The 25,102-nt window shown below is 39.2% G+C and overlaps 1 protein-coding gene and 1 long non-coding RNA gene across 5 annotated transcripts; one reads left to right on the top strand and one right to left on the bottom strand.

The window, feature by feature from the left end:
• Nucleotides 1-3,812: 3,812 nt before the first annotated feature.
• Nucleotides 3,813-13,710, bottom strand: nr2f2 (nuclear receptor subfamily 2, group F, member 2). Of its 3 annotated transcripts, none has more exons than XM_031282610.2 (3): nt 13,335-13,710; nt 8,383-8,910; nt 3,813-6,251 (listed from the first exon to the last, which is right to left on the bottom strand). In XM_031282610.2, exons 1-3 carry the CDS (start codon nt 13,369-13,371, stop codon nt 5,977-5,979), a joined length of 840 nt encoding a protein of 279 aa, XP_031138470.1. In that variant the 5' UTR covers nt 13,372-13,710; the 3' UTR covers nt 3,813-5,976. The 3 variants fall into 3 exon arrangements, with proteins under 3 accessions (XP_031138470.1, XP_031138468.1, XP_031138469.1); XM_031282608.2 differs by lacking the exon at nt 13,335-13,710 and adding an exon at nt 9,926-11,191 and having other exon boundaries at nt 8,383-8,928; XM_031282609.2 differs by lacking the exon at nt 13,335-13,710 and adding an exon at nt 9,926-11,190.
• On the top strand, nt 12,597-18,607 carry LOC116038326. 2 transcript variants are annotated; one of them, XR_004102089.2, is made up of 2 exons: nt 12,597-12,991; nt 14,892-18,607. It is a non-coding gene; the product is annotated as an uncharacterized LOC116038326 (long non-coding RNA). The 2 variants fall into 2 exon arrangements; XR_004897793.1 differs by having other exon boundaries at nt 12,619-12,991; nt 16,617-18,607.
• The last annotated feature ends 6,495 nt before the right edge of the window (nt 18,608-25,102 follow it).

The raw sequence follows: 25,102 nt of genomic DNA, 5'->3' as shown, positions 1-25,102 counted from the left end.
GTGCACCTAATGGGGATCTTAATAAAGTATCTATGTACCCCAAGTAACAAATCGATACAAGATGTAGGCCTATATCGATCAATACCTATGAAGTAGTCCTGATGAAATAATGCGTTCGGGTTTTGGGAGGCTGGGGGGGCTGTCTAATATCCAGGAGAGTGTTTGCGGTCTCTTCAAATCATCCCTCTGGCTCACCACTCGTCTCGGTCCTCCCCTCTCTGTGTGTGATCGTGTATATTAAGACAAATCAAACTACATGCTTTAAAAAGGTTCTGTCTCTCTGCTTTAAAGCACTGGGCATATCGTTACTTGATTCCCACCCCCACTGGCCCGCTTCTCCAGGAAATTTTAGTCGTCTTTCGGCTATACATATATCATTTAAATATAATAAACTATAAGCACCAGCCATCAAGCAGTGGTCAAATAGTAGCTTGCGTTTGGATTTATTTGGCGTGCAATATTCAAGCTATCATATGAAATGTTGCCTGCTTCACTGGCATTGAGATAGGCTCACCGTGAGCGCGCTTGGGTTAAGAACTGAAACAGGCTCCTCAAAATGGGGGGAAATTCAACATGGGGTAATTTCAGTCTTGCACTACATCAGCTGCAGTTGTCTTTATCTCCCCTATTTATATCATCACAAAGCGCTGTGCCCCTTTTGAAAGTCTGGCAGTGTTTTTTCTTTTTCTTCTTTTTTTTCAACTGAACTTTGCCATGTTGGTGTTGATTGGTCCTTCGTTCTGCAATTTCTTTTCTCAATTTCTCTTCTTCCTCGCAAATGAAAACTCCATGAAGAGGAAAGGTTTTGTTAAATAGGACAAATCCTTGTTTAAAGGGGCTTTAATGATCACTAGTTTTTATATGTGGACGGTGTGTTGCAGACAAGTGTGTAGTATGCACTCAGGAGGTCGAACGCAGTGCCTATAATATTTTTTTCTACAACTCCCAAACCCGCTTATATCCAATATCAAGGGACAAAAAGGCGCTTATGTTGTCAACAACATGGTCATATTTTTTGCTCAGCGTTATAAATTATAGCCGCGGGTCACATTTGATGTGCAACAATTTAGAGAAAAATCCAGGGTTATCCCTTAATGTTATTTTATTTTAATACAAGCCTCCCAAATAGACTCCTGACTTTTTCTCTAACCCTTGCTCCTTCTGATCATGTTAAAAACTACAACATCACATGGGGACTCTCGTGTTCAGTGGCCACACACTACCTTCTTCACTCACACAGACAGACGCAGTGGGATACAGAGTGGATGACAGGTGCTTAAAACACACATTACTTGTAAAGTTACAGCCTAATAGCAGTCGGCAGCTGCTGTCGTGGATGTGCGAGGAGGCGCCAGCGTGTGCAGCGCTTGTCGCTTTTCTCTTTGTGTTAAAGTGAGCCGAGGTCTACAAGGTCTTGGAGCTACAGTTCCGGGGTTAGCGGGTAGATGGCACAATTTTCTTACATTTATGGGCAGAATGTAGGAAGCCTTGTGCACTAAGTAGAAGTGAGGGACAGTTTTTTTAATGGCGAAAGATAAAGTGGAAGAATGTTCAGAAAATTAAAAAAATGCAAAGTTTAAAAATAAAGACAAATTCAAAATGAAAGAAAAACACGTTTGCTGTGGATTCAGGCATTATCACTATGTTGTAGCCAATTTCTTAGAGACGAGAAATGACAATATTAATAATGTGAATATGTTTTCTTTAAAGCCGGTGTACTAACATAAGGAACAGGTGCCCCATCTTGCTAAGCGTTTGACTTACTGTATGTGATACATTGTAAATGAGCTGCGGTGTCTCAACCTATATATGCAATAAAGCGCATGCTGCATGGGCTAATTTGTCATCGTGATAGTGCCAAGGTGCACATAATGTGCATATTTGTCGCTTAACTGTGCGGGCGTGCATGTGTGAGTACACGTATGTGTGTCTGTGTGTATGTGTCTGTGTGAAAGAGACAGAGGAAGAACGAGACTGCAAACCATATTCTTATCTTATTAAACAAATAGCCCTACGAATAGCCCGTGAGCCAGGAATAAGTTCTCAGCTTCAGTGCGTAAACCCCAACAACCGCCGATCATCAGCACAGACTCTACTGTACGCACGCCTCGGCCCCGCAGCATCATCCTGCAGCCGGTAGGATTTTTTTGGGTGGGGGTATAGGGCTACCAGCTCGTGTGTCAAAGAGTTCTCACGTCACACAGACGTAAATAAAAGTGACGTCGCAGCGAGTTACACCTCATTAGTCTTTTTGTACAATGCTAATAAATGAGCAGAAGTACAAATCATAGAGTCCAGCAAATACATCACGCTCTGTCAACTAAAATCAGCCCGGTCAATGTCGAGATCCATCCAAACCCATTCTGAAGCTCCACTTATTGTTTCAGTGTGTTTTAGAGCAAGCCGTCGTGTGCTGATATTTTGAAGGATGGTGAAGTGTATTTTTCTTTATGGATATACTGTAAATACTTGGTCCAATGAAATCATATTGGCTCACGGTAGTGGGATGTTTACCTTTAATTATCAATATGAGGTTCAGATTGGCCTCAGTGTGATATACCTCAGAGACAGTTTGGTTGGACAAGCAGTGGAAGCAGCACTGTGTGGATAAATAGCGCTTTCAGCGAGAAGCCGAGGATGAAAGACCATCAGCGTCACATCATAATCATCATTTTTATCATTATCATTATCAACAGCAACAAACACACACACACACACACACACACACACACACACACACACACACACACACACACACACACACACAGACCAGCAGCAGCAGCAGCAGCAGCAGCAAAAACCGTGGTGAAGTTGGCTTCCATACCCATCCTGATTAAGCCTCTATACAACAAGGCTAATTCTATTTCAGGCCTAACTCTCAAATCAGCCAATACTACTAATAATTAAGGATAGGCCAAAGGTGTATAGCATTACAATATCACGAGCGTAAATAATTGACATGTAAACCCATCACATCCACTTCTTGGATATTCACACATTTCTACATTTAAGATTGAAAAGTTCAAATGTGTAGCTTTCAGCAACTTCCTGTCAATCAAGCTCAGTGATTCAGTTAAAAATAAAAGGTAGACCATAATAACGCAAAGAACAGCCAGTTATATCAATAGAAAGCAATTGGATTTTCAAAAAATAATTAAAAAAAATTTTTTCCTGTCAATATAACTTATATTATTTGGATGCTACTGTTTATGCTTTATGAATTCATGCCATCAATATTCATGTGAGCGTCCAAAGGTGAAACTGTTCTCTGCGGTGGGGAAGCCGAGTTGGGTATTTCTCCACTATGTCCCGTGTGTGTGTGTGTGTGTGTGTGTGTGTGTGTGTGTGGGGGGGGGGGGGTCTACTGTTATGAAATGTTATTATCTGTTGAGGCAGAGCGCCTTATTACAACTGGTGTATTCTATTTCTGAATTTTAACCGACATCAGCCTTCAATGCATTATTTTCAGTCTAGTCTAGTAGGCTACGTTACTGATCGGCATTTTTATAGAAAATAATCTTAACCTTGTAGCAAAAAGTGAAGGCGTTGATCGGGCCTGTTGGCTGACTGATTAATTATTTTGTAATTCATTAATCACTTTCATAGGGCAAAAGGGCAACATCCTGCCACAGCAAATTGACTCCACTCCCCCCCTACAACCGAGCACACACACACCACACGCACACACACGCACACACACACACACACACACACACACACACACACACACACACACACACACACACACACACACACACACACACAAGTTCACACATACGTTTGGGAAGTAATAAAACATGGAAAAACTTGTGTTTTCAAATTCATAAATTATAATTTAATACCAAGAACAAATTTACAGCAGAATGCTTGTTTACAATAAGCTAACACAAACAAACAAGAATTGTGTTCAACTATAAACTTTCACACACTCACATATATCACTTGCAATTAATAATAATAATCATAAAAAAAGTATCTATACGTTATCAATACCCTGCAGTCATATATTTTTATATATTTATATAAAAACGTGGGTCAGTTTAAACTGTTCATAATTACAATCATGTATCATTCTCTGGTCCATATGTGGCTACGAACAGCCAAAGATCAGTGTTCAATCAGTGATCCCTTTTAATTCAACCACAACATGGTGTTTTTGTGTGTGTTGAAGAAAAGCCTCAAAACAAGGACAAAATTGCTAGCTTCCAAATACACACACGCACGCACGCACACGTTCTCACACACGCGCGCGCACACACACGTTCACGCACACCACGGCACCTGTCAAAGACCAAAGGAGCAATAACACTAAAGTTAAAATATCAACTCCTTTTCTCAAACCTGCTCACCCTGTTTAAGTCTGTAGCCTAATAATGAACGTCGTTTCTTTTCTTTTTTGTTTCTTTAAATACAAGGGCTAGTGTACTGAATGCACAGATTATATCTATACAGTCAAAAAAGAGAGAGAAAACATTTACATTTATATATCAAAGGTAAAATAGGTTAGCGACCTGTGGCCATGCATTCACAGTCTAAATATACATGAAAAAGAAAACATTTGTAGTAATATGTATATACATTAAAAACATAAATTTCAGTGCTACTAGCTAAGTCTGCCACTCAATTTTGAAGACGTTGTATTACCGAGGAAAAAAATGGCAACCACAGATTTTTCTTAATCACATATACTTTGTATAAAGGAAAAACTCGTTGAAATGAATTGACCTATATTTACAAGAATACTGCCTCTAATCAGTGTTTTTCAAGTGAAATACACGACTGAAGTTTCAAATCTAATTGTGTTCCTCCAAAATGTTGTCGGCCTACTTTAACAACGTTTTGATAAGAAATCACATCATGCTTGTCAGGCACTTAATGCTTGAAGTGAATAAAGGTTGACATTTCAGGGACGCTTTAATAATACTGCTATTAAACACTACTCTGGCTAGGCTTCAAACTTTTATGACCCTTGACCTCTCCCTTTTTTTTTATTTTTTTTTAAACAAGTCAGTTATGCTTTTTAGTGCAGTTTGAGCCACTGCAAACGCCCTTGAATGCACATATAACACATTAAGAGCAACCTGTAGATACCTTTGTAACAGCGGGATAGGCAACTTGTAGGATTTATTTCATTGTATCCAATTGGGGAACATATGCCAACTATTCAAAGCTGGATGAAATGGGGAAGACTTTTCTGCAAACAATTTGGAAAACAAACTGGATCGTGTAACGTCATATTAATAAAGAGCAAAAATGTTTCCGCTGGGTCATAAAGTTGAACAAAAACGCCCTTTTCCCAGATGGTATTGGTCATCCTAAGAATATAAGTGCGCTTGCAGCATTAAGCCTATAGATTATTAGCCTATACTCCTATTGCTGTGGTTTTAATTCTTTTTAGAACTTTTTTTTATTATTATTTTTTTTTACACCTTTTCAAAATAAATCATTGTCTTAGAAAATAACAACACCTGTACTACAGAAATCACATAGGCCGGTTTGGAACCAGAAAGGAGGAACAAAGAAAGTACAAAACACAGCTATACATGGACACAGGACAAGTCATTTGAGAAATGAAAATTCACGTTTCTTATTTTCCCTTTCTCCAGTTTTTTCTTTTTACCCAAATTATCATTTTTAAATGCACTTAATACTTAAATTTTCCTTATAAGGATCAACAAAATCCCCTTTCCTTTTTTTCCTCATTTTCTTCTTTCATTAAAAAAATGAATCGGAGCAGGTTGTTCTGCATGAACACTGGGAGCTTGTATCTGCCATTTTGAAAGTTCAGTGGATGTCTCAATTTTTTTTTTGGAGTAGGGGGGAATTCACAGTCATTTACGTCAATGTCTTTCTTCATGAAAGCCAGCCCCGTGTAACAGCCGGTTGGTTTTTAATTCCTTCCACAAAAGCAGCTATAATCATTGTAGTCTCGCAGCCCCCCAACCCCACCTTTTGTTTGTTCGTCTCCTTCTTGGTTTACTGAATTGACATGTAAGGCCAGTTAAAACTGCTCCCCGAAAGCAACATATCCCTGATGAGAGTTTCAATTGGGGTTTTACCTACCAATCGGACGAAAAATAATTGTTCTATGACCGAGGAAGAGACTGTGCGGAGGGAAGGCAAGCGGAGTAACAACTTCCCAAACCGTGTTGGCTGGTTGGGATACTGGCTCCGGACATATTCCTCCAGGGCGCACTGGGACTTCTCCTGCAAACTTTCCACATGGGCCACATCTGAGAGGCCACAAGCATCTGGGAGGGGGGGAAAGCAAATAAACATTAATAAAGTGTAACCTAAAGTGTTTCTCTCACTAGGAGTTTTTTCCCTACTGTGGTGATATACTGGCGGAAATTGATAGCCTGTCACGTTTAGGGGTGTGGGGGGGGGGGAACAATTATTTTAGGAAATTATTCTTATCCCATTATATGTAAAAGGGGAGTGTATTTGTCTCGAGGGTTGTTTTCATAAATAACTAGTGCACATATTTTTCAGTGTATGAAAATTATTTAATAATAACATTGCGATAGGTGAATTACCACACCACAAATGAAAAATATAGTTCTGCACTATTGTGGTAACTTCTATTGATTTAACAATTATATCATATTTTATTTAAAACATATAAATATATAGACAAAATAACTTAAAGAGGCAGAGGAAAATGTGAGTGTTGCTTTGCCACTATCTTAATTCGGTGTTCCTCCTTTCATCGCTACTATAACTCGGTTATTTCCCTCGATAAAAGCCACTTAAAAGTGAACTAAATAATTAAGCATATTCATAGCTAAAGACTGTGTTTCAGATGGGCCTGTCTTTCCCAGTCAGTGGCAGAGCGAGGAAGAGAGGAGGGGGAGGGAGAGAGGGAAAGACAGGGAGACCTACTGACCTTTAGTGAACAGAGATTTAGCTTGGAAAAAAGGGCCCATAGCCTACGGAGTTGCCGTCATACTATACCACCAGAGTCGCATAATCACTATCTTTGCTGCTGCATGTGGGCGGCAGCTGATTATGCGCCAAAAACGCTTGTACGCGCATTGGTTAAGTCTGTAAAGTTTATGCATGACAACAACCAAACAACCAAAGTAGCAAAGGCGTGTCATTCAAGCTACAACACACAGCTCATGTTCATGCCTCCGGGACTCAGGTATGGAGGAGACAAATTAAGCCATCGTGGCCCCATAAAGGCTTAATAATAAAATCCAATGACCTGAAATGTGATTTCTTTTTGTGTGTGTGTGTGTGTGTGTGTGTGTGTGTGTGTGTGTGTGTGTGTGTGTGTGTGTGTGTGTGTGTGTGTGTGTGTGTGTGAAAAGGCTAACAAACCATAGTGGGCTGATAGAGCTAAATGAAATACAGAGGCTGATGTCTTGCAGGTATGATATAATTTCAAAGACATGCATTCATTCTATGGTGAAACCTTGTAAATCTCTTCCACTGATTTTTATTTTTCCCTTTAATGGTGGAGCTAATGTAACAAAATAGCTGGGAAGTTTGGGTCATGACCTAGTTCTGGAGTCCAGAGACGTCTTGAATCCTACTAGGCGCAGAGAATATTTCTGCAAATAAAAATTAAAGCCGCACCCCCTGGCACTGCTCAATATCACAGAATACTATGAGATTCGGACATATTTGCAATTACAGGGTGTGCATGGGTCCTTTTTGTCGGACGTCTGTCCCCTAAATGACACGAGAGCGTTGAAACCTGCGCTTTGCTTTTACTGTGTGCAAATGGGACATTAGGCTTGTCTTTCTTTTTCTATTCCCCTCCCCCTCGGAGCCTGACATCATTTATATCTGTCATTCCCTACAAACAAGACGTGGGGTATACACACATTGATAAATGGCGGAAAAAAAATATGAAAGTGTAGCAATTAATCTGTAAGCTATTGGATTCTCCAAAATGTGTTAATAGCTATATTTTATGATGCTTAAGGTAATTCTTATGAAGTTATCGGTTTTACTTAACTCGATATTATGTTGTAATATTTCAGTCACTTCCTTCTCTTTTGTTGTCAATTTAATTTAAAAATCCCTTGCGTGGTAATGCCACAATTTCCAGTTTAGCACTGTGTGTGTGTGTGTGTGTGTGTGTGTGTGTGTGTGTGTGTGTGTGTGTGTGTGTGTGTGTGTGTGTGTGTGTGTGTGTGTGTGTGTGTGTGATAAATCAGGTGGTTTTATAATTAAGTAGCCTAAAACTTATCCAAATTCCCTTGACCATGAAAGCAACATGTAGGTGGACATTTAGGGTGTTAATCTAAGACAAGCAACAACCTTTATAGTCAGTGTATATATTTAGGTCAGCGTTGATTTAGCTGATGTCAGTGAACATGTTAGCGACATTCACACAGACTGAACTTGGAGTGTGCCAGTCTATTGTCTTACCTGTGGTGAAGAGCACAATTGCCTTTAAGCAGCTATATTCAGCAGAGTCAACGTGCAAAGCTTTGAGCTTTTCCACTTGTTCTTGGAAGATCCTAATGTGGTCCATAAAGGCCACCACTCTGTCCGCAGACATGGGGGAGGCGTGAAGGCCAGCCGCCGCCAGGAGAGGAGCCACATGCAGGGGCATGGAGCACTGCGCGGCGTTGAGCACAAATAACTCACTCCAAGTCAACCTCAGAAGAGCCACCTGGTCGGTGATCTGAAGGTCTGGAAAGAAGGGAATATTCCTGGCCCACTCCACGGCGCTGAAGAGCATCCTGGCTGCTAGTTCACAAATGTTCTCGATGCCCATTATGTTGTTGGGTTGCATGCACTGACTGCCATACCGGGACGTCGGGTAGGGCTCCGCTCTCAACAGAAGAGAGATATATCCGGATAAGTAGGAATGGCAGTGCAGTGGGTCTCCATTTGTCAAGGCGAACTGACCGTGGTGTGGCTGTGTGGGTGGCACCCGTCCCCTTTGCACGGCTGCAGTAAAAAGAGAAACTACAGATATTGAAGCCTGAATTCTACAAATCATCACACTATATCATTCTTGGCATAGAGACTGCTGTCAAACATTGTACATTTTAACAGTGCAGAAAACTGAATCAAAAGCTCACACCCTAAAACAAGTGACACACAGCATGTTTGCTATATAGCCATCATAACACACACACACACACACACACACACACACACACACACACACACACACACACGCGCGCGCAATGTTATTGCATAGGAGTTTAAAAAGGTTGCATATAACAAAGAGACAGATAATGTAGACTAGGCTACTGAAACACCAGATATGGGCTTTAAACACGTTTAACACAACACATCCACATGTCTAGCTTTAAAATGATGTTATTCGGCAACAGCAACATGAGCTGGCTGTGAAGGAACACAAAGAGGGCAAGGGAGACCTTGCATGTTTAACCCTTAACCTACTTAGCAATTCATCTCGTTTTACCATACACGCAGGCCTGTTTTCGACTAATATTCAAATAAATTCTCAAGGTTATATGGAGGCTTTGTGTGCATAATTCACACTGATGTCCAGTTTTAGACACAGTGAACAAGACATGCGGGATAGATTTAGAGATGTAGCCTGAACACGCTATCTCTTAATTCGATACTCGCCATAATAGCGCAGAAGGCTATTGTATAATCTATTCAGTACAGATGTGTCTCTACGCTCATGGCTTTATCTAAATATAAAATTCGATAGCCCTAGCCTGGCCAGGGGTCGGATCGTATTTGTGAAATGCAGAGCTATAATGCGCTGGAGCTGGATACTATAATGTAACGGCTGAAAGGAGCTCCGGCGAGCCCCGTCTCGACCACAGCAGAGAGCGGCTCCATTGCGTTCTCCTGCTGCACAGCCTGGGAGGGAACAGTCGGAAGAGAGAACAGGCTATGGGGGCGACATAAGATGATTTCATATCTGGAAGCCTACAAGCACAAACACATACATAAATAAGAAAACATAAAGTCCCAATACCTTCCCGTCTCATGCCGACTTTGAGGCATTTTTTGAGGCGGCAGTACTGACACTGATTGCGGTGATGTTGGTCGATTGGACAATTCCTGTTGGCACGGCATGTGTAAGTGAGGTTCCGTCGTACGCTCCGTTTGAAGAAGCTTTTGCAGCCCTCACAAGTAAACTGGCCATAGTGTTTGCCACTAGATTTATCCCCACAGACCACGCATTCAATGTGCTGTGGCTGTTTCTCCGACTGCTGCGTCGTCTGGTTCGTCGGCGTGGACTGTGTGTTGTTCGGGGGTCCTTGGACCGGAGTCTGAGGGGTCGGAGGGGCGACCTGAGAGGCTGTCAGATTCAACTGGCCTGGTTGAGGGGTGGGAAGAGATAGTCCTCCTTGGGTTTGCGAGGAAAGGGTGCCTTGGGTGTCAGCCACATCGTCCTGGGAGCCTCTCCACACTACCATTGCCATATCTATCAGTCAACGTAAAGAAACTTTTTGTCTGCCGTGTTGGTGTCGCGGTGAATAATATCTCAAGGAAACGCGGTAAACTGTGATTAACAGCCGGACACACAAAATGTCAAATCTAGCCTACGTTGAATCCACTCAGAATCTCCTGATAACTGTCGATTTATTGCTGTTGGAGACGTTGCGAAGCACGTTTTCAAAACTGATGCGATGGCGAGCTGAGTCGCTGCCTTGCGCTTAAAGGCCAAGTCCAGGGGCGCTTACAGTCAGCCATCCAGTACACCCATCAATGGGAAATGTAGGCTAAATATTAAAATAATCAGCCGAGGTAGCATGGACTATTCAGTGAATGATGGAGCAGGGTTGGTAAGACCGTGCCTGCAGCAGCATAAAACAATTGGTGAGCACACTGTAGCAGCTACTATCAAGTTCCAGCACAAGTCTTGAAGAAGAAAATCACCAACTGGGTAAAAAAATTGCGTCTTCTTCCTTTTCTTCTTGTGAGGTAGCGCCAGCAAGCGCGCAGCTGAAGCCAATGTTTTTTGGAGAGCCTGAAATATGAAGACAACTCTCCCAAAAAAAGCGAAAGCACTAAAAAACAAAAAACAAAAAAACTAAGATCACAACCTACAAACCTCCTCCGTGCACTGAAAAATAATAGGAAAAAGGAGTAGAGAATCAAAGTGATCAAATATGTTAAAAAGGCGGAGGTTAGGAAGTGATTTGCGATTGGTAGGAGCCGGGCTGGCAGAATGCTTTCTCTCTGATCAGCTCACTGAGCTCTCTATATAGTGAACTTTGACACGACTGCTGCAACTTAGCACACGTTACCATGGAGATCAGCTGCCATATAAGGAAGGAGAGTGTGTTTGACTGGTCAGAGCTCAGGGACCTCCCCCTGAACCCCATTGGCTAGTCGGTACTTGTGCTACTTGGTACCTTGCCAGAGCCAGCATGGAGGTCGAGAGGGCCGCTTGGTCCTAAAAAGAGACGATTTTCGGGAAAAGGAATCATTTCTAGTCACTCAAATCGCACAGACTATAGAATATACTTACATTCCTGGTAAAGCCTTATCAATTGCATGAAGAAAACACAAAATCTTTATTCAATTATTTGCCTCATATTGCGTTACAGTACATAGGCTATCCGTAGCCTTAAAGCTGAAAGAGGTTTTGTCCCTGAGACACAGGTGCACCTTCTGGACATGCTCTGTACTCATTACAATAAAACTGTCTATTGTACCCAAATCTTTATCCTTTAGGTGTGTGGATAAAAAGACAGAATACACATTTGAGCAAAACACACAAGAAGAAAAAGAGACAAAACAAGACACTCTTACTGAATGATACTCTAAATTAAGATTGTGGACATTAAAGGATAATTGTGAATAAAACAGCACGTGGAGACTTATTTGGACTATGCACATGTAAAGCAACACACTGAAAAGGGTCACAATAATAACACCATGTCTTCTCAATCTGTACATTTCCCCCCACATTTGTCCAAGTTCCCGTATTTGTACAGGCTAATATACCTAATAGCGCTTCTAATCACACCAGGTACCATTCTTCACAATCCACACCTCTTATAAAAATGTTATGATAGGCTACTGACATCATCTGGGCACCCGCTGTAGCCTGCTAATCCCCCACGACCGCAAATATCCCTAACATACCAGGTCAGAAAGGCTAAATCTGGGTCTCAGAAGTCAGATCTTTTTCTGTATGTGGTCAAAACGTGAAATCACTACAGCTTTAAACAGGGACTACATTTAAAAATGTCCCTTGAGGTCAAAGGCCATGCCCTTCACATTAAGGTTAGGATGAGAGTTAAGCCACTAAACTGCACTATAAAAGCGGTTGTGGTCATTTAGATGCTTTATAATGCCTATCAGATGTTGCTTTATAATAAAGATAATCTACAGTTTGGGATGATGGCAAACAGTGAAGGATGCCTTGCATGTAAAACGGGGTCAGTGGTTGCTGAGATTTGCTGCCTGCATGGTTTATATTGTTTTAGGCTTGTATTTAAATAGCGGTAAAGACTGGTTTACTTTATGCCCGGAGGCAATCAAAGTTGAGCTGCAGGTAAAACTTCACGGAGCCATACAGATGAACTATATAGTCTGAGCTGTGTGTTAGTCTATAGAGAGCAGCAGCAGCAGCAGCAGCAGCAGCAGCAGCAGCAGCAGAAGCATGCATTGTCGCAGGATGTATTACAGTATATGGGTGCCCCCTAGCGTATGAAGTTTTTGCTTCAAATAAGATTCAATTTAGAGGAGCCATCCGACACGGAAACTGCTTCAGTCTCTTCTCCCGCATCGACCAAACTAACGAGCACCATTTTAAACTGATGCCTGTTTGTTTAAATTCTGTTTTACATGACTTGGACGGCAAAGCTTTGAGAGTTGCCAAAGTTGGATTTACTTTTTGCCACTTCAGGCAGTCCCAGCGGTGGTATTTAGACCAATGATGTCTTTATTCTAAAACAAATGAGCCGATTATATTTTGTCTGCATGATTATTTTGTCGGTTTTATTGACCGAACCCGTGAAAACGGAGAGTCTGTAAATAACAAACTGCGAAAGGTATCCATTTACCGAGGATCCAGCTTCAAATGGTAAGTATACATTTTGCAAACTTTATTAGGATAAATCGGCAAAGTAGCACTGCGTTATTTCTCAACTCTAAATTAAATAGCGTCTAAATAAGCGGACAGACGTATCTGTTGAAATAAAAGACATGCACTGCTGCAGACAGAGAATCTAGTAACGTACATATACGATGTTTCTAGTGCGCATTGAATACGGGCGACTCTGTCAGTCATTTTCGCGTATTATCCAAGTGTTCATTTATATGGTGATCACAATAAGCCCATCAAGTTTGCAGATACCAATTCATAAAGTTATGTGATAGTGATAGAGAGGAAGGAGGCTGTATTCTTATAGTAACAGACCACCTACCAAATGCATATGTGGCTTCGTCCGTAGCGGGATGCATCTTCTCTCTTATTCAGAATATATTTTGTCTTCTTTTTTTCGACACAGTGCTCAGAATGAAACTGGCAAAAGCTTCCTCTCCAACAGACGGGAGCAAACATAAAAAGCACGCTGTTTATTGGAGAATCTGTAAATGTCTGATCATGCGAAAACTTTAGAGAGCCGGAACAAACAACTGATTCACGTCAATGTATTGTTGAGCGAGGAATTGGAAATATAAGTGCCTTCCGAGCAGAATATCATTTGACTGCCTCTGGAAATGATAGGCAGGTTTTACAGCAAAGCAGAGAGCCTGTGCGCCTTTTCTCTCCTACAGTAATATGGCCAAAGCGCGCTTGTACGCCGCTGCTTTGTGTGGGCTACTGAGAGAGGGAGGGGGTGAAGTCAGAACAGACACCTGTCTTTAAGTGTGGCGAGTATGCATTGTGGGATTCTCCATATAACAAATTATATGGAGATTGGAAGTAAAGATGCAATAAGACCTATGATTAGAGCTGTAATTAAAAACAGCCAAATTTAAATTTTATTGTAAAAAACAACAACAAAAAAACAATGTGCTTAAATGGAGCCTATATCAGCAGTGACTATTGTGATATTATTATTATAATTTTTACTTTTATTAATTGACATTAATTATTAATAATAATAATAATAATAAATATATAAAATTACTGTGTGCATTGTACAAAATAAATATATAAGCGACTAAATAAACAGTATCTCTCTTATTTCTTTTTTTTTACAGCTACGCCTCTAGCAATTATACACAATTCAGATAATAAGAATGCCTATATAATATGATAATAGCCTCAATTAACCTTGCGTAAATCTATACTGGGTTGAAAAATGAACAGCTTTTATCCACGCATAAACATTTCCACACCAACACAATTGATTTGCTATTAAACCCCCTCCGAAAGTCTTGTGCTGCAGTTTTTATTTCCCGGGTTTAAAAGTTTCCTCTGTGTGATTAGTAGTTGTTCTCCCTTCAAGCAGAGGATAAAAGCACTATATGCTCAGCAAGCCTGCATGCACACAACAATAGGGCTGCCCAACGGGACCAGTATCGATTAAGACGAGACAGAGGATGTCGCCTGCACTAAATATTTACTGATCACACACAAATAGCTGGATCTTTAACGATTTCCCATGCTCCGGCTGGGAGAAAGGACTAAATCACTTTATTATTGTTAGTAAAACAAAAAACACGTTCTGGAACACAGGAGTGGAGATGTGCTGATTGGGATAAGTGCAGTTAAATGAATCGATAGTGAGTAGATAATAGTTGAGATTTACGAGCGTGCAAAGAAAAAGCTTTCATTCATGTATCAGGTTAAAACTGACAGGTGCACTGCGATTGGTAATTCTTTTTATATATGCCAACGCGCGCGCACTGGTCAAAACAAGGTAAAGGCAACATATTGTAGACTAAACCTTCGCAACTACCAGGGTGAATTGAGTGAAAATTATTGCATATTAATCTGACTTTTTTTTTTTTTTTCTTTTTTTTTTTATAAAAAGGATTGTGCTGCTGACGGCAAGACACTCCTCTCACACTTGTGTAAAAACTGGGATGAAAGTTGACTTTAATGTCATCGCTGCCTTCACAAAGTCCTTCATTGAGATAGGGGGATACTGACCCGGAGGTCTCCAAGTTCCCGGCCTAATTAACCCTCCAGACCCGCGCAGGAGCCAATGTTAACCATGCTAATCAACTTCAAGAGTCTGATTGAATTAGATGACTGGAATCAGGACATAAACTAAATTGCCCCCACTTAAAAAAACACCATGAAGAGATTTTTTTTTTTTTTTTTAACAACTGACTCAATTTAAATTAACATAACATGTTAAAATAGAGGTATTCATTTCAGATAACTAAAGAGATGATTTACTAGTTAACCGTCAACAGGTTTCAGCTGTTTCTAATATAAAATTAAACAGCACGCTTTCAATATTCAAAACTCTCTTTTACAGCCACAAATTGTTTTGTCCTGCTTGATAAAGATCACTTGATTGATGGTGGTTGTGCCCCATATGTCATCGCAGTTTTATCTGCTGCATTGCATAATATCAATCAGTAGCCTAACCTAAAGGCTTTATTCTCTCCCCTCTTTACAGCAGTGCTTCATTGTAATGTTGCTTATATGCAAAGATGAAAAAACTAGACCAATTAGCTATTCAAATATGTGCTTAAACATGTGGCTTCATTTAGGTAAAGAATATTTGCTGACATAATTTAAGTTTCAAGAAGTTACTTTGACTCATATAGCAAGATATTCAGGAAGAAATAAAAGTAACATAAGCAAAATATTCTCATATATAAGGATATTTAACATTTAGATTAAAATATAAATATAAAATATTTGGAAATTGTGTGGGCATAAAATGATTAGCTCAAAAGTAGTGATATTTAAAAAAATGTTTTGACATACGGGTTTCATCCTGATAATCTATGCTGTGTGCGTATTCTTATAGCATATAGTTTCTTTTGATATGACTTACTTCGTGGTGGAATAAGTGACTCTTAAGCATGGCTTTTACAGACTTTAATGACACAACTATGTCTTGTCCTTCAGGCTTCTTAATAATATGTAATTACAGAAAATTGCATTCCATTATCACAATTAACATCCCCTTATTGTAAATATGGTGTGTGTCTGTGTGTAAGCGATTTATTTGTTTGCATGCACAAGTAAGTTATATAGAGGCATGTATTGTGTGAGAAAAAGGTTCATACCATTCACCTTTTTATGCTTCAGTGTTAGCAGACATACATATGTCTTAGATGAGACATAAAGAGTTCATTCAGTGGCGTAGATCACTTTCTCTCCGTCTGCGTGCCCCAAGGGCCACTATCTAAAAAGGCAATAGATCCCAGATAGCTCACTGTGTTCAATTTGCCAATGATAGATTATAGTGCCAATTTAAACAGATAGGGATCAATTTGTCTCAATGATAACTCCTTAGGCTGACTGCCAGCATGCTCCTAATGTATTTGTAAATGCTGGTTGTTTGAATCGCGGCTGTTGAAGTGATCAAAACTGTAGAATGGAGAGAAGATATGAGAAGTGATAAATGATGTGTTGTTTTGGCTGCTAAAGACTGCATTGATGGAGCGTACATGATGATTACTAGAGGCAGCAGCATTGCAGCAGCAATGACCAAGAGGTCAATGGTTTAACTCCAAGGACTCGCTGGGAAAGTCTGGGTAGGGCAATTGTGTGATAAGTGCACTCTAACCCCTAGGAGCTACTGCTGAAGTACCCTTCGGCAAAGCAGCTTAAACCCCATCTGTCCCAGTGGAGCTGTACAGCGACCGGCAGTACAAGACTGCGGTTTTACTGGTCACTTGCGAGATGTGTCTCTTTGAGTGTGACCTACCCTCCCTTTTTTTTTTTTTTTTTTTAAAGAGGGAGAGTGGGCAGTGTACTCGCTTCACACTTTTTTTTTCATGTACTCAGACAGTGAAAAAGTTTTGGAGAAGACACAAGAAAGAAAGCTGTGGCAGCATTCAGTCCTGAGCCAGACACAGTTCACATGTGGCCCCAAAGGCAGCAGACAGTGTATTGAATTACTGTAACTCAAGATGTAATGTGGTAGCACTATGGTATATGTAAGAATTACACAAACGGATGTAGAGGAGGCTAACTTCAGCTTCAGCTTTCTATTACAGCTATAAAATGTTCAATTGCATGCTTTATTTTTCTTACATGTCACCTATAACCATTCATTAGTTAAAAAGGCAAACATACTTTCTATAGTGATCATCAATGTCTCATTATCATTACATCTACCAATTATATCAAACTGTTATTGCCATGTGAAAACCTTGTATCTCTGGGTTTTGTGATTTTCATGTGTTAATTTACGGTAGAGAATGACATGGTTTGTAGTACGAGGAGAAAACACTTAAAACTCAGCTGGATCAACTTAAAACCATAGCGGTGTTTCTTATGTGCTGTGTATAATTGCAATTTGCAGTGTCACACCTGCCACATATATGACTAATAAAGTTTTAAGACATCATATGAGCTGTGTTTTAACTGTTTTTCTTAACACGGCACCTAATGTTGTGCAATTACATTTCAAGAAGTGATTTTTCCAGTTTTACTGTGGTAGTTTACAATAAATGTGTTATTAAAGCTTTCTTTCTTTCACTGGAATTATTCAATTGTATGTGACATGCTGTTAAAATCTACAATGATAGGTTGGAAACAGTGAGAGTGCAGCTCCCTATTTGTTTAATTATTCTGTTTAGCTAAATTTGACTTTGGCTTCACTGATTCTGCAATACAGTGAAAATTTAGGAATACCCTGTGGGTACTGCAAGTTATTGAAAATAAGAATATTATATTCTACATTGTATAATGATATCATCTTTCTGTGGTGCAAATGTGCATGATTTAGAAATATGTGAAAAAATAAGAGTACAGTACTCATGTTTCCTGAAATTGAAACTGGAGTTAACACTAAAATTAACAACAGTAACATATTATATCAGGCGCTTCTACCAGTTCCAAGCATAAAGACTGCAGGCTGAGAAATCAATCAAGCTGAAATGTTTTAACCTAAGAATGCATTTCTCTGTGAAAGTGCTGCAGACATAAATTGCATCACTATGAACAAAACCAGCAGCCTGTGAATATTGACGCTGTTAACTACATCTCTACTTCCACAGGTACGGATTCAGCATTTGTGAATGGAACGTATTGTATAATAGCGGCTGCATAACATATTGTATAATAGCAAATATTGCCATTTAAGGTTTTTCAATCACACACATTCCCATGTGATCAATGGTCCTTGTGAACTGATGGAGGGAATAAAAAGCGAATGGGATTTGATTACACCTTGACAAAAGTGATGACTCCTTCTTGGTGCAAAGATGACCTCAAGGGGAAAAGCCATTAAATAAACAGGAATCACTTATTCACAGGATCTTGGTTACTATATCGTCATATGAGGACACGCAGAAGCTGCTTCCAGAGCTAACAGCATGAGAGTCAATACTCCCAGGATGATGTCATCAGAGTCAAATCTTAGACTTGCTCCACTGACAATAAATTGAGACGACATGTGATAGTGCCCAGAGGTTAGACAAAGACATGACTTGATGTGCTCTAAAATACTTTCTCAGGTGTAAACAGAGGTAAAACAGAATTTGTTTGTGATGTGTAGTCCTGCTAATTAACTACCATAGTCAGCAAGGCAGTTATTATAAACGTATACAAAACTTGTCTGTTTTTGTGTCATATTTCACTATGTTCACCAACACTTTTCTAAACACATAATTTCAATGGCAGTTCTTATATCATGCAACCACATTTCATTAACACTACAGTCAATTTGTATTTATTCAGATTTATTCTAAAATGCATTTAACAGTGAGACAATACCAGACTATTCAATAACCAAATGTCAGTATTTGAATGTTATCCATGTACATTAGGACAAATCAGGACAGTTACAGTCTACTACTTGATATTGTGTCATACCAGTGCAGAGGTCAACAAAGAGCACATGAGGAATATGTGTTCTCCACTGTACAAAGATAAATGTGTATTTCTGAATGTGAACTGTCAAAATAAAATGCTACACTGCTGTAATGTGAAGCTGACTTGAAAATAAATATCCACGTAAATGTTTTCCACAAAGTGGGACTCTAAGTCATTATCTCTGAAGCGGCTCTTTACTTCACAGCCTGATGACATCACAGCTAAAAGTAGCCGCAGCATTTGGTTTCTGTCAATAAGGGATCCATGGTGGTTTATGTTCAAATGTAAAGACATCAAGAGGAGGTGTAACCAACTCTCCTCCCTTGCATGTGTTACAACAACAAAATAAAGCACCTGATGACATGTGCTTATGTGTGAGAAGTATTATCTAACAGTAACAACATTGGCATGAGTCTGATTAATTAGATATAACTTAAGACATAATTTTCTTCCAAGATGGCCCCCCTACAAGTTATAGACTAAATTATCCGATTTTTGAATGAGTTTTTACATGTCCCGAAGTAGTGAGGATTTATTATGGAGGAATGAGTTTAGATAACAGCCACTGTACTTTATTACCAGCATTATTGCAGAGGTGCAAAGTGAAAACAAAATGAACAAAAATACAAAAATGGTTTAACATGTTAAATCATAAAAATGGTTTAACATATACTAATGTAAACCTGTTAGGTATTTTAACTTCTTATTAAACACAGCATCAATACTGTTTATCAAGTCATCAAGTCAAGTCAAGTAGAACTATATATGTCCCAAAGGGGCAATTGGTTTTGCTGTTTACAGTGCAATGACAATGTATTTTGATTTACTTAGCAATAAGCTACACATACAACACACTCACATTGCATTAGAATCTTGCACAATGGCATATCTTTTTTTTTTATAATGCCTAGACGATATGATCAGAATCCGTTGTTCAACAGGTTCAGCACAAACTAAAACAAAGAAGTCAGGCAAACTTAAAAGACAGGGCGTTGACATCCAAGGCAATTCAAAATGTGGTGAACCCACAGAAAACACTTGTGGCTGAATCAGCTTTGGTGAATCACATTCAAAAAATTCCATCTGTTTATGGATCAATCGACAGGGGTAACAGTTGTAAACAACAATGGTGGCTGCGGAGCGCTGTCTGTGCAGCCATAGCATCTGGCATAGAGAAACTGGAAGGCTTTAAAGCAAACAAACAAAATGAACGTATTAACTGAGTGTAAACACTAGCAAGAGAAGCGCTACTGGATGATCAGCACTGTCTTTGTAATAAAAATAAATGTTATTAACAGGTGTAATTTTCATTAAAACAGCTGGCACAAGAGTATGTGCCCTTGGGCAAAAATCTTCAAAAAGAGGGTAGCCACATCTTGTGTTGTCTGAAGTTGAGAAGCCTCATCTGGCTTGCAAAGAAAGAAAATATCAGAAGGGCGGGAAAAAAACACACATCTTCAGTTGGTGTCAATTATATTATTATTTTAGTAAAAAAAAGGCTTGGGGCAGCGGTGTACTGAAGTGGTATTTACATAGTGAGCAATCCACAAAATTCCTCTCTCACTCTTAAACCTTGCCTTACTTTATCTAAAAGTACCATCTTTTGTGTTTTAATAAATAAATAATGTTTTTTTTATTTACCTCATGAAGTAAGTAGATTAAAGGCAATCTGATGGTTTGTCCATTTAGTGTAATTTGATCGTAGTTGGGTTGATAGGTTAGTGCATTGCACTATGCCCTGCAGCAGCAGTTGGGTTACTCAGCAGTAACCCACGATTTGACTCGTTGGTCTTGGGAAATACAGAAAGCAGTTTTCAGTTTCGGAAGTTTTCAGTTTGATCTTAACATCTTAAACATACTTGTAATACTTTTTAAATAACAAATTAATTAATCTTTGTATTCACTTGCAAAACAACAGATGAATCTTCCACAGACAACTCTACATGTCAAACTCTTGACATGTGCACTTTGGTACATACTGTATGTACAGTAGATACAGTCACACACCGGCTCACCTACTAACTTGCTCAGTCACTACAATAGAACCAAAGCTATTCTATTGCTTCAATAATCTGCAGTCTGATCATTTGTCAGCCATAAAGTCATTAACTATAATGGTTAAGGTAATAATCTTTTACACAGCTTATTTCAGAAGAGGATTTATAGCTTTTTAGCTATAAATATATCATTAGACGGCTGTAGTCTTGTTAACTAACACTAACTTCTGGCTCATTAGTAAAGCTTAACCTGTTTTTTAAAAAAAGGGTGTGATTGATCTCTTCCAAGAAAAATACAGTAGGGGACAAATCTGTGCAGTCAGGTTGTATGACTGGCATGGCAGTGAGCCCACAAGGCAAGGATTAGGTCCTCTGGAGGACAATTATGAAGCAAGATGGAAACATTGGCTCAAATAGCAGGACTGTGTCACTTTTGAGAAGTCATTATATGAATGTTAAAATATTTGTCTGGAGCATAAAAGGTTAAACCAACTTTATACATGGATACATGATGTATTTATATTCATAAATAAACAGTTGTGAACAAGTAAATTAGTATATTCAGTATATAAAGTACATGTATAATATTAATTGTAGCAGGTTATAATGAAGCGAGATTAATTTAGATCAATATATTAAATGTCCTTTCTATGCCTGTACCCGTGTGATTTATGTGCCCTTTCAGCCAGTATCAAAACTACCAATGGTGTGATACTTGTCACCTTCATCACATGATATAAATATCTCTGTTTACTTCTGAAGTTGCTCTGCCCAAATTCATCTGGAGTGATAAAAAGGTAGTGTCTGCGATTTAATACACACACATAAAAGCTACAGTTTATTCAAACACCATATTGTTTGCAGCTCAAGGTGAAAATAATACCATAAACTATAAGGCTGCCCATAATAATATGGGTTCACATAACCAGGCTGCAAGAAAAAAGTAAGACCCATTTCATCAAGCTAATTGCCTGTTTGTGAGAGGGAGCAAACTTTTCTACCACCACTGTATTATGGAGGCTCTTTCTTAATCATAAATAGAGCTCTTGTATCCCAGAGGGACTTGCTATTCTAATTTACAATTGAACTAAAGACCAAAGCTATCAATCTTTCACAGACACTTTATTTCTGCCCCCCTTCTCTCTTGTAATTGTGGTGACATAACCATAAACAACAGAGAAAAGGCTGCTGTGACTGATCTGTGGAAATGACAGCATTAACACATGAGCTGCACATAAGCACTCCCATTCGCCGTGCACGTGATTGTGCACACACACATCAAGGTGGAATGAATAGTCACGGCATACATGGAGTGACACAGGCTTGAAATTTAAATAGTGTTATCAAGACCTCTTCCTGGCACACGAGGATTGTAAGGCTTAATACATTTCACTAGTCTGAATCAAAATAATGCCAAATACAAAAGTTAGTTACAAAAATGTGTAGACTCGTACCCTAAAATAACTCTTGGTACCACTTTCTTATAATAAAGGGTTTATAAGTGGTAACTAATGGTATTATTAAAGGTTAATATACAATTAACTGATGCTTTATGAATTAAGTTATTAGCCAGTAATAAGAACATGTTGGAAACAAGTAATTACATTTGTATATGGTAATAATACTATTACAAAGGTTGGTAATCCAGTAATAAATGCTCATGTTTCTCACCTTCTAATAAGCCATACATTTTGTATTTATAAATGATACAAAGTGATCATAAGGGTCAGGAGTTACACTTGCTAATTAGCCATCCAATCTGTAGTTAATAGGTTGTTAATAAATGGATTTTGTTCCAGGTGCTGTGCAAACCTTTATCAGAATGGTCTTTCTGATTAATTAAAAGCTCACTAAGAAAGTGTCATGCAGGAGAAAGGGGTTTATCCTCTTCAACCAGAGAGAAGTTTCACAATCTGGCAACCCAAACATTGTTCTCATTAATGCCTCCTATAAAGCATTAATACATGATTTATTAAACATTGATAAAGCTATTGGTTACAACTTCTAAACACTTATAAAATACATAAAGGGTGCCTTATCAGAAACTGGTAACAAAATATCATGTGACATACTTTCATGTAAATCCACTGCACAGTGTACACAACAATGAGAGAAACATGTCTCGACAGCTTCACGTCTCCAACAAAGCAATGCCAAGGTCTCATGCTGTCAGCATGTTGCTGTAGAGACTCAGACACATTCCTGCTTGCAGTGGTGGTGCAGTGTCACCACTGCTGCACCATGCCTCCGTGATGCCTTTAATGATGAGTCTTTTCGTTAATGAGTTAATGCAAAAACTCTCAATGTCATCTCTAAGATAAGAGGGGAGAAAGCGATGCATTGTACACATAATGACAGGCTCCCTGCCTGCCCCTGAGATGTCACGGGTCAGCCATGTTAAGAATGTGTGTGCCCAATCATCCACTGATCTTTATCTGCTGGGCCTGCAGCTAACCATGACATGGGCCCAATCAGGGGTGCTGATGAATGGACAAAGGGGCCCTTGAATTGTTGAAGCTGCCACATGACTGCTTCTCTTCTAAATCATGATGACATTAGCAATCAATATAGCAATTACTGAACAAGTTATTAAACATGTTCAGCAAAGCAATGCTCTTTATAAACTATATACTGTACATTTCCAGGCTTTCTGAAGTTTTGTGTGAATCATAACGTCACTGGCAAGTGCATCACAGATTTACCTTTTACGCTGATGTTTAAAAGACAATTTCATACTCAAAATCAGATTTGAACAAATAACCACAACAAATAATTTTCTAAAATGCCAATCTAATGTTTACAATCCTAAATTGGTTTTATGAGACCTAGCTGAACAAGAGTCCTAGTCACATTAATCTCTACACTCAAAAACAAAGAAGACTATTTGTCATTAAAGTGATTTTGTGATGCAATCTAAATCTATTTATGCCTTTTTACAGAACCCACCAGTGACTGATGTACAAAGTGACAAATTAGGACCATAGATGGCTTTGGATGGCACAATGAGGTGGAATATAAAAGGTTGAAGAGATAAATTCCAGCCGTCACTGACATCATAAAACCTGACAAATTGTAATAACGGACTGTGTAATCCACACCACTGTCATTCTCATCTCTTCAAGCTCTCCCTGACACAGTTATAGTCTCAGATTCAAGTCTGCAGCCAAGTTTAGACAAAAAGCCTCATCCGGTCCGGTGGCATTTGTCTTGTTCTACAGTATCTGAAATCAAATGCTCTATTTCACTCCCACCGTTCCGTATAGAACAATCAGTCCGGCCCTAATGTGGGAATGTCTGTAATCCTAACAAAAGGACACTGACATTTATACCCAGCAGAAATGAATTAGAAGGGGCCGGGATTCCTCCACTGGCTTTGTGCATGGTACACTAGACCGGGTGGATAGATAATAACACTTTATTACGGGGTCATTATGGCAGGTAGCTCTCAACGATGAAAAGGCAGATCTAGTCAACATGGACAGCTGTGAGACAGGTGACCCAGCATGTTAACAAATATGGCAAATGGGCATTATGGGACTAATGAATACAAAAGAAGCTCAGGGGAAAGATCATCATAATAGCTGGGCCCGTCTAAGGATTACCAAAAAAGATACACATCTTAAGACTGATTTAAGGAACTATTGTCAACTATTGTGACCTTGCTTTCCCACACTGTTGGAAGATGAGAAGGTGGAAAATCTGAAATATTACAAATGGAGTGTTAACTAAGCTGCTAAGCTTTAGTGTTAGTGTCTTTGACTCTGGTGTCCGTCTTTGTGTCCGATCATGATTATCAAACTAGTAGGTAATTGATACATTGTATTTATAGTGCTGTTGCTTTCTCTATTTTGTTTTGGGTAACTGCCTACTTACACCTGACTGAACAAAAAGCAAGCGCAAATAAGAAATCCAAAATAAGTTAGTTTATTCCGACACAGTTCAGTGTACGTATTAATACAATACACTTGATCAATACAATCATATAACAACCTTTAAAATGGATGTATCAATCATAACCAATCCACTCACCACTCAAGGGCAGGATGTGGTACAGTACTCATGGTCACTGCTGTAAATGACATCAGGCCAAGATAGAAGGCATTAATATGTACTTAAGCAATGATAATAGCTCACCAAACTTAAGTTTAACATGGTGCCGAAGGGCTGGAGAGCATTTCATGTAGATATCAATTTGTACAATCCACCTAACATCTGCTAATTTACTGTAGGAATCTGCCAG

Source organism: Sander lucioperca, chromosome 7 (genome assembly GCF_008315115.2).
Source record: "Sander lucioperca isolate FBNREF2018 chromosome 7, SLUC_FBN_1.2, whole genome shotgun sequence".
NCBI lineage: Eukaryota > Metazoa > Chordata > Actinopteri > Perciformes > Percidae > Sander > Sander lucioperca.
The sequence above is the reverse complement of the archived record's forward strand: the minus strand, read 5'-3'. Positions and strand labels throughout refer to the sequence as shown.